The 12,500-nt window shown below is 45.6% G+C and overlaps 2 protein-coding genes across 3 annotated transcripts in view; one reads left to right on the forward strand and one right to left on the reverse strand.

The window, feature by feature from the left end:
- The window catches only part of lrch3 (leucine-rich repeats and calponin homology (CH) domain containing 3), a 14,235-nt gene extending 3,733 nt beyond the window's left edge, over positions 1-10,502 (reverse strand). For both annotated transcript variants that reach the window (XM_047594599.1, XM_047594598.1), the window contains exons 1-12: positions 10,171-10,502; positions 5,788-5,932; positions 5,393-5,519; positions 4,670-4,775; positions 4,030-4,166; positions 3,591-3,700; positions 3,293-3,380; positions 3,115-3,220; positions 2,245-2,426; positions 2,078-2,133; positions 1,034-1,079; positions 806-931 (exon numbers count right to left, since the gene is read on the reverse strand). In XM_047594599.1, the coding sequence (XP_047450555.1) occupies positions 806-931; positions 1,034-1,079; positions 2,078-2,133; positions 2,245-2,426; positions 3,115-3,220; positions 3,293-3,380; positions 3,591-3,700; positions 4,030-4,166; positions 4,670-4,775; positions 5,393-5,519; positions 5,788-5,932; positions 10,171-10,435 (1,494 nt within the window). In that variant the 5' untranslated portion in view covers positions 10,436-10,502. The remainder of the gene's footprint in view (positions 1-805; positions 932-1,033; positions 1,080-2,077; positions 2,134-2,244; positions 2,427-3,114; positions 3,221-3,292; positions 3,381-3,590; positions 3,701-4,029; positions 4,167-4,669; positions 4,776-5,392; positions 5,520-5,787; positions 5,933-10,170) is intronic.
- Positions 10,503-10,947: 445 nt separating this feature from the next.
- abcf3 (ATP-binding cassette, sub-family F (GCN20), member 3) overlaps positions 10,948-12,500 on the forward strand; it is an 8,163-nt gene continuing 6,610 nt past the window's right edge. The window contains exons 1-5 of the mRNA XM_047594604.1: positions 10,948-11,097; positions 11,480-11,627; positions 11,711-11,784; positions 11,873-11,925; positions 12,328-12,425. Of these exons, the coding sequence (XP_047450560.1) occupies positions 11,025-11,097; positions 11,480-11,627; positions 11,711-11,784; positions 11,873-11,925; positions 12,328-12,425 (446 nt within the window). The 5' untranslated portion in view covers positions 10,948-11,024. The remainder of the gene's footprint in view (positions 11,098-11,479; positions 11,628-11,710; positions 11,785-11,872; positions 11,926-12,327; positions 12,426-12,500) is intronic.

Here is a 12,500-nt window from a genome sequence, read left to right on the forward strand (position 1 = left end):
TTAAATTGAATCAGGTGTGCTACACCTCAAGGCCAGTTAAATTTTATTTGAACATAAAACACGATAAAACAACTTCCAGCAATGGAAGTAGAGTAGTTAGACCGTCTGAACTGGATTAGACTGGATTAGACTGGTTAAACTGGATTAGAGTGGTTGAACTGGATTAGACTGGATTAGACTGGTTAAACTGGATTAGACTGGATTACACTAGTTGAACTGGATTAGACTGGATTACACTAGTTGAACTGGATCAGACTGGATTAGACTGGTTGAACTGGATCGGACTGGATTAGACTGGTTGAACTGGATTAGACTGGTTGAACTGGATTAGACTGGTTGAACTGGATTAGACTGGATTAGACTGGTTGAACTGGATTAGACTGGATCAGACTGGATTAGACTGGTTGAACTGGATTAGACTGGATTAGACTGGTTGAACTGGATTAGACTGGATCAGACTGGATCAGACTGGGTTAGACTGGGTTAGACTGGATTAGACTGGATTAGACTGGTTGAACTGGATCAGACTGGATCAGACTGGATTAGACTGGATTAGACTGGATCAGACTGGATCAGACTGGATTAGACTGGATTAGACTGGATCAGACTGGATCAGACTGGATTAAACTGGATTAGACTGGATTAGACTGGTTGGACTGGATTAGACTGGATCAGACTGGATTAGACTGGATCAGACTGGATCAGACTGGATCAGGCTGGATTAGACTGGATTAGACTGGTTGAACTGGATCAGACTGGATCAGGCTGGATTAGACTGGATTAGACTGGATTAGACTGGTTGTACCTTGGAGGAGCTGGCGACGCCGTCTCTCTGCAGAGAACGATTCTTCTGTCTCTCCTCATCGTACCTCAGAGCAGCGAGCTGAGCCTCTCTCCTCATCCTCTCTACTCCTCCTGGACCTCCTCCTCTCTGGAGGACATAGAGACAGACAGACAGTGGACAGAGGACAGTGTCAGTCCTGTAGCAGCTCTTTGTCTCTTGGGGGTTTTCTATCAGACCAGAGGCTGTTACCTGACTGTGGGCACTAGGGGGCGCTGTGGTGCCATCGATCACACTCCTGAGAGACAAGGAGACAGAAAGTCAGACAGGAATTAAGACGGCGAGGAGACGTGTTTAGTCCATGTTTATATACGGTCTATGGAGGAGACGTGTTTAGTCCATGTTTATATACGGTCTATGGAGGAGACGTGTTTAGTCCATATTTATATACGGTCTATGGAGACGTGTTTAGTCCATGTTTATATACAGTCTATGGAGACGTGTTTAGTCCATATTTATATACAGTCTATGGAGGAGACGTGTTTAGTCCATATTTATATACGGTCTATGTAGAGACGTGTTTAGTCCATATTTATATACAGTCTATGGAGACGTGTTTAGTCCATATTTATATACAGTCTATGGAGACGTGTTTAGTCCATGTTTATATACGGTCTATGGAGGAGACGTGTTTAGTCCATATTTATATACGGTCTATGTAGAGACGTGTTTAGTCCATATTTATATACAGTCTATGGAGGAGACGTGTTTAGTCCATATTTATATACAGTCTATGGAGACGTGTTTAGTCCATGTTTATATACGGTCTATGGAGGAGACGTGTTTAGTCCATATTTATATACGGTCTATGGAGGAGACGTGTTTAGTCCATATTTATATACAGTCTATGGAGGAGACGTGTTTAGTCCATGTTTATATACGGTCTATGGAGGAGACGTGTTTAGTCCATATTTATATACGGTCTATGGAGGAGACGTGTTTAGTCCATATTTATATACGGTCTATGGAGGAGACGTGTTTAGTCCATATTTATATACGGTCTATGGAGGAGACGTGTTTAGTCCATGTTTATATACGGTCTATGGAGGAGACGTGTTTAGTCCATATTTATATACGGTCTATGGAGGAGACGTGTTTAGTCCATATTTATATACGGTCTATGGAGGAGACGTGTTTAGTCCATATTTATATACGGTCTATGGAGGAGACGTGTTTAGTCCATATTTATATACAGTCTATGGAGGAGACTGTCATGGTTCAGATTTCTAATCGTACCTGTTGTGTCTCCTCACGTCTTCTATCCGGGACAAACCGGATTTTACAGGAGAACCCTGGACAGACAGAAAAAAGGCTTTTAAATGAAATGTTCCTGTGTTTAAATAAGGCTGTCGTCTCATTGGTCAGTGGGCGGGGTCTCATTGGTCAGTGGGCGGGGCTCCCACCTCTCTGGTGATGCGTCTCTCGATGTAGGCCATGAACTGAGAGCTGAGGCTGCTACCATCACCTCCTCCTCCTCCACCTCCACCTCCTCCTCCTGCTCCTCCTCCTCGACTCCTCCCCTCCTCCTCCTCTTCCTCTCCTCCAACACAGCTGTCGATGAAGTCTATCTGCTCCAGCTCCACGCCTCAAGAAGAAGAATTAGAAGGAGACATGACACTTCATCCTGATCACACGACCAATTCAAGATGCTTCTCACTGTTTCTACTTCAGTAGAAACTTCAGCCTATAGATCAGTTTCTAACTCGTGTTTCTAGACCAAGTAAAACTGGACTGGTTGTAAATAACTGAGTCTTTTTCCTGAATGTTCTCGTCATGTTTGGTTCACAGAGAAACAGAGAAGCAAAGTTTTGTAATAGTCAACGAAAAATGACTTTTAATGGAAATAGTTGTAAATAACTAAATGTGTTGATCAGCTTTAGAAATGTCCAGGTTAGATTTACATTCTAAGTTCTAGAAATGGTTGGTTCAACATGTTTGTGGTTTTCTAACTTGTTCCTCCTGGATCTGATGGTTCTAGTCTGGTTTTAGCTACAACGTGTTCACACAGACTGTAGGACCTCCAGAGAATTAAGCTACAGCTAACAGTCGCTAACAGTCATTACCAGTTGCTACCAGTTGCTAACAGTCGCTAACAGTCGCTAACAGTCGCTACCAGTTGCTAACGGTCGCTACCAGTTGCTACCAGTCGCTAACAGTTGCTAACCTCTGCTAACCAGGGTTTGTATTAGAGGTCTTTATGCTCAGACATGCTAACCATTACTATCATCAAGTGAATTAACTGAGACATGTTAGCGTAGCGTTAACAGTCTTACATGTTCCGTTAGCCAGCGCTGCTCCTCCTCCTGCTCCTGCTCCTCCTGCTGCTGCTCCTCCTCTCGGCCTCTGGTCTCGGCTGAAGTCTGACAGCTCCTCTGAGGGCTGAACGTACAAACAGAATCAGATAAAGCGTCTGAGTCTTCACACAGAGGTGGAGGGAGAGGAGAGTCTGACCTCGTTCCATCTCCTGTCTCCGCTGTCCACGCTGTTAAAGCCCGAGTCCAAGGCTCCGTAGGGACGTCCCTGGTACAGCTCGTCCACACTAACACAGAGACAGGCTTTTATTCTGGAGGGACAGCACTAGCCCAGCATCAACACTAACACAGAGACAGGCTTTTATTCTGGAGGGACAGCACTAGCCCAGCTAACACTAACACACAGAGACAGGCTTTTATTCTGGAGGGACAGCACTAGAAGCTAACATTAGCCTAAACTAGCCAGCATTAGCTTAGCACATTGTGTGAGGTCAGACCAGGAGCTGAAGGTCAGAGGTCGGCGGTCGAAGTCCTGGAGGTCAGAGGTCGTCTTACTGGCCTCAAGGTTCAGGAACTTAAAGATGTGGACTTTACCTTTAATACAGATCTGAGGAGAGAGGAGGAGGAGTTAGAGCAGGAGGAGTTAGAGGAGGAGGAGTTAGAGGAGGAGTTAGAGGAGGAGTTAGAGGAGGAGGAGGAGGAGTTAGAGGAGGAGGAGTTAGAGGAGGAGTTAGAGGAGGAGGAGGGGGAGTTAGAGGAGGAGGAGTTAGAGGAGGAGCAGGAAGTTAGAGGAGGAGGTTAGAGGAGGAGGAGGAGGAGGAGGAGTTAGAGGAGGAGCAGGAAGTTAGAGGAGGAGGTTAGAGGAGGAGGAGGAGGAGGAGGAGTTAGAGGAGGAGCAGGAGGTTAGAGGAGGAGGAGCTAGAGGAGGAGGTGTACCTGAGCAGGAGGTGTCTGCAGGGGGTTGTGGTCCAGGATGATGGTGTGGAGCTGGAGGAGGAGGCGGTAACAGACGGGGATGGAGGTCACTTTGTTGCAGGAGAAATCCAGACGCACCAGAGGGAGTTCAGCCAGCTCTGAACACAGAGACACATCAGAACCAGAACCAGAACCAGAACCAGAACCAGAACCAGAACCAGGACCAGGACCAGGACCTGGACCAGGACCAGGACCAGGACCAGGACCCGAACCAGGACCAGGACCAGGACCAGGACCCGGACCTGGACCTGGTCTCTGACAGGAAACAGAACCAGGTCCACTCTCCATCAAACCAAAGAACCCAAAGTTCCTCCACGTTGGGTTTTTACCTCTTAAAGTGAATCTGGCTCCAAAATGCTACTGATTCACTACAGGAGGCAACGTTCACACAATTCAACCTTTGGACATTTTATTTCTCCTGGACGTCATCACATTCTACCACTGAGCTCATTATACGATCCAGAAGAACCAGGCCTTAAGACCTGCACCTGGACCTGGACCTGGACCTGGACCTGGACCTGGACCCGGAGGAGTTTTATTTCCTCAAGTCTTATTGTGCTGTCGTTTTATTTTTATTAAAGTTGTGTGTTCGGATTCTCACCTGGAGGAAGTCGGACCAGGTGGTTCCTCCGGATGTTCAGGTCTCTCAGAGCCTCCAGCTGCCCCACCTGGGACGGCAGAGTCTGGATCTCATTACAGCTGACATCCTGTGGGGGATCAATCAATCAATCAATCAATCAATCAACCAATCAATTAACAAATCAATCAATCAATTAAACAATCAATCAATCAACCAATCAATCAACCAATCAATCAATCAATCAACCAACGATGCTCAGAGTTTCCTTCACACCGGCTCTTCTGGTCCATGTTTTTCATCTTAATGTTGTTTATTCTGCTCATAGTCCGACACTATTGTCTAGTTTATTGTACTTCATATATTATTTTGTATATTACGTTGTATTTTCAGCTGTTTAAAATAGTGTAACTTCATTTAAAGGTTAGATTTTATTTTTTTACTACTGGCTGCAGCTACTAAAATAAACCTCTTATCTCACCTTTTAATCTTATTTTAACTCGTCTTTTATGTGTAACTGACCAACTGTGACCAAGCAACTTCCTTTGGATCATTAAAGTTCCTCTAAAGCTAAAATCAGTCAATAAATAAAAACTAAATTAGTAGAAAATGAAATAAAACATAAGAACACAAAGTAAAAACTAGAGCTGTCAAACGTTCCAGTGTTTGTTCAGATTGTTGTGGATGAATCAGATTAAACGTTGCGCTGACAGAACCAGTAGAAATGGTGGAGTGTGAGGTTCTGACCAGCTCAGTCAGATGTCTCAGCTGCCCCAGCTCCTCCGGGAGGGAAACCAGTTTGTTGTTGCAGGCGATCAGGACCTTCAGAGGGAGACTGCAGACCACGGCCGGGAGGACGGACAGCTGGTTCCGACTGGACACAAAGACACAGCATTAACCCGGGACAGTGTTTAATAGGACAGACTGGTTTACTCCGGTCAAACACGTCACGCCTCCCTGAGACCGACAACGACATCACGTCACACATCCTGGACCACGGAGGGTTAAAGTCTGGACCCGGTTCCTTTCACCTTTTATTTATTCGGAGCCTTTTACAGGTTTATCCTGCTGCTGTTGTGTGAGTGGTTTCATGTCTGAGCTGTAGAGTCTGAGACTTTCTGAGACTTTCTGTGTGGTGTTACCTGAGGTTCAGGTAGGTGAGGGCCTGCAGGTTGAGCATCCCGTCGGGTAGCGACCTCAGACAGTTCTGGTACAGGTTGAGACTCTCCAGAGACACGAACAGACAAACCTCCAGAGGAAGCTCCGACAGGCGGTTACGGCTCAGGTCTGGAGACAAGTACAAAACATTTATTACCTGAGTGAAGAGCAGCTACTCTACACACGCTAACATTAGCATAGCATAGCATAGGATAGCATAGCAGCTCTGCAGCGTCCTGAAAGCACCACACAACAAATCCCGACTTGTTGGTGTTTGTTTGTTTGGTTCCATTTATCTCTGAGCTGAGAACGACGTCACACCTGAGTTAACAGGTGAAAACAAGATGGCCGCCTCTGCCAGAGCTCCGCCCTCGTCCCAGGATGAGTCAGTGTGTCCAATATTTACATTGGTTTGAGCGCAAAGTCAAATTAAAATCATAATATTAACCATTATCAGTATCATGTGAAGCTAAGTTTAGGATATTTAGTTGTAAATAAACAGAGAACTGGAACCAACTCATGAGTTTTTACCAGAATTACGAGACCACACGAGGCAGAAATCTATAAAAATATTCAGAAGTTTTAATAGCAGATAAAATCCACCATTAGTCCCAGTTTGTCTCTGTTCTGGTTTTACCAGGATGTTGTTTTTAGCCGTTAGCTCGTAGTTCCCATATAATCAGAAGAGCTAATAAACAGAATATTAAAGGGTCTTGGGGCGGCCATCTTGGAAACTACTCTTTCTACGGCTTCAGAGGCGTCATGGTTGGAATGAAACGCACCATGAGGGGCAGCCGCTAAGGATCATGGGTACTGTAGTTTACTGAGCGGCTGAGAAACTATTTTTAACAATAACTGTGTTCAGGTCTGATTAACTTCTTCAGTTAGAGCAGCAGAGAAATAAACCTGCTGGAGAAATATTCGTGGACCCTAAACCTAGAAACTAGACTGGATCAGACCAGAACGGTTCCTCTTTGGTTCAGGACTGGACTCAGGAACAGGACCACCATCATATCCCACTGGAACCAGCAAAGACCCCATCACTGATTTAGTTTAAACTAATCTGAAAGGACACGTACAAACATCTTAAAAGATAAGGTGCATCTTCAGGAGGATACGGGGACAACTAAAGGACCACTGACCCCCCATAGTCTGGTTTAGTCTGGTTTAGTCTGGTTTAGCCTGGTTTAGTCTGGTTTAGTCTGGTTTAGTCTGGTTTAGTCTGGTTTAGCCTGGTTTAGTCTGGTTTAGTCTGGTTTAGTCTGGTCTAGCCTGGTTTTGTCTGGTTTAGTCTGGTTTAGTCTGGTTTAGCCTGGTTTAGTCTGGTTTAGTCTGGTTTAGCCTGGTTTAGCCTGGTTTAGTCTGGTTTAGTCTGGTTTAGTCTGGACACCACATGCACATGATGAACTGGAACCAGACAAACAGCTGGTTGGTCTGTTTGGTCTTTCAGGCCCGGATGGAAACACATCCAGTCACTTTTCCTCTTGTACGGAAAACACAAAACTTTAATTTGCATAAAAAGACGCTCAAAACAAAGTCGCCCTGATTTGGCTGTTTCCCGCCTGGTGTCCAGTCTGAGGACAAGACAGGGACTTAGGGTTAGGTCTGAACCACAAACTGGACTGGTGGACTAACATGAGCCTAATTTATTGTACTGTGTTTACTCTGGTCTGAGTCATTGCTACTGGGACCTGGTCAGTCTGGTTCAGTCTGGAACGACTCCACCAAACACTAGGAGGCGCTGTGTCGTTTTTACCAGTTGGGCAAATTTTTGTTTCCACTTCCTGTTTTACTTTTAACAATAGAGACTGAAACTTTCACCAGTTACTCTGAACCAGTCTCTGCTGATCCACAACTATCAGGACACGGAGGAGACGCACGGCTACAAAGACGACCAATCACAGCTCTGGTTCCATTTAAACACTAACGAGGACCAATCACAGCTCTGGTTCCATTTAAACACTAATGAGGACCAATCACAGCTCTGGTTCCATTTAAACACTAACGAGGACCAATCACAGCTCTGGTTCCATTAAACACTAACGAGGACCAATCACAGCCCTGGTTCCATTAAACACTAACGAGGACCAATCACAGCTCTGGTTCCATTTAAACACTAACGAGGACCAATCACAGCTCTGGTTACATTTAAACACTAACGAGGACCAATCACAGCTCTGGTTACATTAAACACTAACGAGGACCAATCACAGCTCTGGTTCCATTTAAACACTAACGAGGACCAATCACAGCTCTGGTTACATTAAACACTAACGAGGACCAATCACAGCTCTGGTTCCATTAAACACTAACGAGGACCAATCACAGCTCTGGTTCAGTTCTGTCAGTTAACGCAGGAACCTAAACTATAAACAGACTCCATAGTTTATAATCAGTCAGAGTCGTCTCTGAGTTATTTCGTATCATTCTGAAGCAGAACGTGTCCAGACCATCGTGTCCAGACCATCGTGTCCAGCGTCCTCTGCTGCCCTGTCAGTCTCAGTCGGGGATTAAAGCTCTGGTCCATCATGAACCATGTTGCTGCTGGTTGAAGAAACTACAGGGATGTGACGATCGCCGGGTTCATGATAAACCGTGAGTATTAACGTCAGACTGTCTGATCATTATCATTAAACTGTGTCTGATTACAACACAGAACATTCCCAGTGATACAGACACAGATCAAACAGCAGCACAAGGTGATGATGGAGGCAACACGTCTACTGTGATGAACCTTCTCATCAAGTGTTAATTAATGTTGCTCCTGTAAAAATACGCCACATGTAGCAGCTCAGCACCATGTGTTTCTGTTGTGGAAAACGCTGCCACTTCATTATGAACGCTGCTCTGTTTCCCTGCAGCTGCTTCCAGTATAAATATATGAATATTACAACGTGTTTCAATGGGAATAATAAAATAAACTAGAAACAAACAGGAAGTCAGACACAGACCCGGTAAATTTACTCGTTAATGTGTCTCAGTCACATTAATAAGAACAACTTTGCTCTTCCATAAGTTACAGAGTCGGCGTAAAGCAGCTAAACCCAGCGATGCTGCGGCTCCTTCATCATCTTCATCACCTTCATCATCACCTTCATCATCACCTTCATCACCATCATCACCATCATCACCATCATCACCTTCATCATCTTCATCACCATCATCACCATCTTCACCATCTTCATCACCATCATCTTCATCATCACCTTCATCTTCATCACCATCATCACCTTCATCTTCATCATCATCATCATCACCATCACCATCATCACCTTCATCATCATCATCATCATCACCATCATCACCATCATCATCATCATCACCATCATCATCATCATCATCATCATCATCATCATCATCATCATCATCACCATCATCATCATCATCACCATCATCATCATCATCATCACCATCATCATCATCACCATCATCATCATCATCATCACCATCATCATCATCATCACCATCATCATCATTCACTGGGTTTGGTTTTAGTGCTTTTTGAACATTTTGAGCACATGTCAACAAAACTGTGATAATAATCGTGATGTGAAATATTGTTAAATCTCTGCTCCCAGACAGAATAGTTTTATTATAATTGTTATTGTGCTTCTCTGCAGGACTGAGAGGTTCAGGAGCTTCTTTGTTTCATGTTCCCTTTTAAAACGCCCGGTTACCTTTAGTCTGGAACCAGAACTACTCTCACACCTTCGCTCAGATGTGTTTCATGTTTCCTGCTCTTTTATTTCCCACTCAGACATATTTCCTTTCTTTTATTTCTTTTGCTGTCACTGTTTTTGCAAAGACGTGGACATTAATACATATATTATATAAACCCAGACTTCCATCTGCACCGCTGCTCTTTGTGTACAAGCTGCTATTATTCATTATATTATTGTTATTATATGTTATTATTCTACTCCATGTGATGAACCTACTTCCATCCATCTAATATGATTTATATATTTATATTTATTTTACCTGGTGTGTTCTAGCTGAAGTTACCACAGGTTGTTCTGGTTCCTCTTTCTGCCTCTAACTTTATTATTTTGGTCTCTAAAGTCTGGAAACGCCTCCTGGTCTTTCTACTCTCTGTCCTGATGTGTTGGATCTTCCTCTGTCGCTTTAGTCCTTAATAACCTGCCTATGAGGAGCAGAGGAGACATTATTGGAAGTATTTTGTTGGTGTTGTTGTTTGTCATAATTTCGGCCCTGCCGCTTCCATCCTCAGCCTCCAAGTTTCCTCTAAACTTCACCCGCTGTTAAATCCATTAAAACTCTCTCTAAGTCCATTAACCCGGCCCCTGAGGTCCGGCTGCTCTGGCGGGAGTCAGAGTGTCCGGTACCGGGGCCGTGAGCCCACTCACCGGCCCTGGTGGTGTCCGTCAGGTCGTGGTTGGAGGCGCTGCGGGGAAACTCCTTCAGCTTCCGGCCGCTGAGGTTCAGGGAGCCGGTGGCCGAGGCTTCGTCCAGGGCCCGGTCCAGGGACCGGTTCCAGGGCGCCGGGCCCGCCGGTCCCCCCGGCCCCAGCCCGTTCGTGTTCCCTGGTAAAACATTCCCGGTGCTGCTTCCGACCACCGTGAAGTTGAGTCCGGTGTTATCCGCAGTCCCCAGCAACACCGAGGCCGCCATTACACGCTCCGGCTGTTAGCTCTCTATGCTAACGGCTAGCTAGCCGCCACCCTAAACCCAGACCAGGTCCGAGCATGCGCACTAAGGACACCAGTGGACAACACAGAGCACACAGATCATAATAATAATAATAATAATAATAATAATAATAATAATAATAATAAAGGACATTTATAAAAGACTAACAAAATTATTGCACATGTATTTATTTGTATCAATGAATATACATTTTCAGTGCCCTGTATCTCCTGCCAACAATAATAATAATAATAATAATAATAATAATAATAATAATAATAATAATGTACAAAAAATAAAACCACTCCAAACTATAGAGAGAATATATAGAGAAACTCTCTCTGTATGTTCAATGTGGTTCAGAAATAATAAGATAAAAACTTTTCAGAAAACAGAGAAAATTAACTCGTTATCACCATAGATATATGTGAACTATGACCGCTTAGGGCTTCCGTAGCTTAGGTTTCCGTAACAGGAGAAAGAAGAAGAAGATCAACTTCATCTCCCAGGATTCCCCGTCGTGTCGCAGATTAGCGCATGCGCGTCGCGGCGTGCTCCAGGGCCGGCTAACATGGCGACGTACGTGGAGATTCTGAAGAGCGAGTTCCCGGAGATCGACTCGGAGCTTTTCGACTACATCACAGGTAAGAGGCCGAAAACAGTCGCTCTCCGCCGGGGCGGAGGAGCCGGGTCCCCCCGCCCCTGGAGCCGGACTCCCCGGCCTCTGGCCCGGGTCTCAGCCGGGCTGCCTCGGGACAGGGACACCGGTTAGCACGGCACGGCCCGGACACGCTGGGTTAGCTGGACTTAAACCGGATCCGACATCAAAGGAGGGTTCAGGACAGAAACACTAGAGGACATGTCTTCATAGGAGAGATATCATAAGAGTGACGGATGAGACGGAAACAGCTGATCATCAGCTGGTGTCCAAACCATGTCCGGGGACAGAGTCAAACTTCTGCTGCGTCTTTAAATGACGTCTAGCCAGATGCTTTGGACAAGTGAGGACATGTGTGTGTCTTCCAGGTGTGTTGGACAGCGGCGGCCCAGACTTCGAGGACGGTGAGGAGGTGTTTGACGCCATTGGTGGTGTCCTACAGGAGGTGTCAGTGGACAGAAAGAATGAGGACGACATCAGAGACATCTGCTTCCAGATGTTCAACACTCTCAAACTGTGAGTGTCCCTCAGGGACATCAGCCCATGTCTCTGTCCCCTGTGTCCTACAGTTTCATCACTTATGTCCTCGTCTTCTCCAGGAACCACCGTGGACCTCAGAAACAGATGTTGTTGGACGCTCCTGTCCAACTGTCTCAGATCTCCGTGGAGACAGGTAGAGACGACATCCTCTCAGTGTCTCATCTGTCCTCATGTCTCTGAGTGGAGGACATTTATTGATCTGTTTGTCTCTGTCTCTTTAGTCTCTGCTGTCAAAGATGTCCAAGGAATCTGGATGAAGCGTCCTCAGAACACAGTACGTCCTCGTCCTCGTCCTCCTACACAGCCTCTAGTTATTTACTAGCGAGGACACTAACAAGCCTCTGTCTCTCTGTCTCTGTCTCTCTCTGTCTGTCTCTTTGTCACTGTCTCTGTCTCTATCTGTCCCTCTCTCCGTCTCTCTCTCTGTCTCTGTCTGTCTCTGTCTCTATTTGTCTCTGTCTGTCTCTCTCTCTGTCTCTCTGTCTCTGTCTCTGTCTGTGTCTCTCTGTCTCTCTGTCTCTGTCTCTCTCTGTCTGTCTCTTTCTGTCTCTGTCTCTATCTGTCTCTATTTGTCTCTGTCTGTCTCTCTCTCTGTCTCTCTGTCTCTGTCTCTGTCTGTGTCTCTCTGTCTCTCTCTCTGTCCCTCTGTCTCTGTCTGTCTCTGTCTCTGTCTCAGACCGTTGATGCTAAGAAGTTGGAGAAAGCTGAGGCGAAGCTGAAAGCCAAACATGAACGTAGGAATGAGAAGGACTCCCAGAAACCGTCTGGTCCACTGTGAGTCCTCATCTGTCCTCATCTGTCCTCATCTGTACTCATCTGCCCTCACCTGTCCTCACCTGTCCTGCCCTG

Source organism: Mugil cephalus, chromosome 9 (assembly GCF_022458985.1).
Source record: "Mugil cephalus isolate CIBA_MC_2020 chromosome 9, CIBA_Mcephalus_1.1, whole genome shotgun sequence".
Taxonomy (NCBI): Eukaryota; Metazoa; Chordata; class Actinopteri; order Mugiliformes; family Mugilidae; genus Mugil; species Mugil cephalus.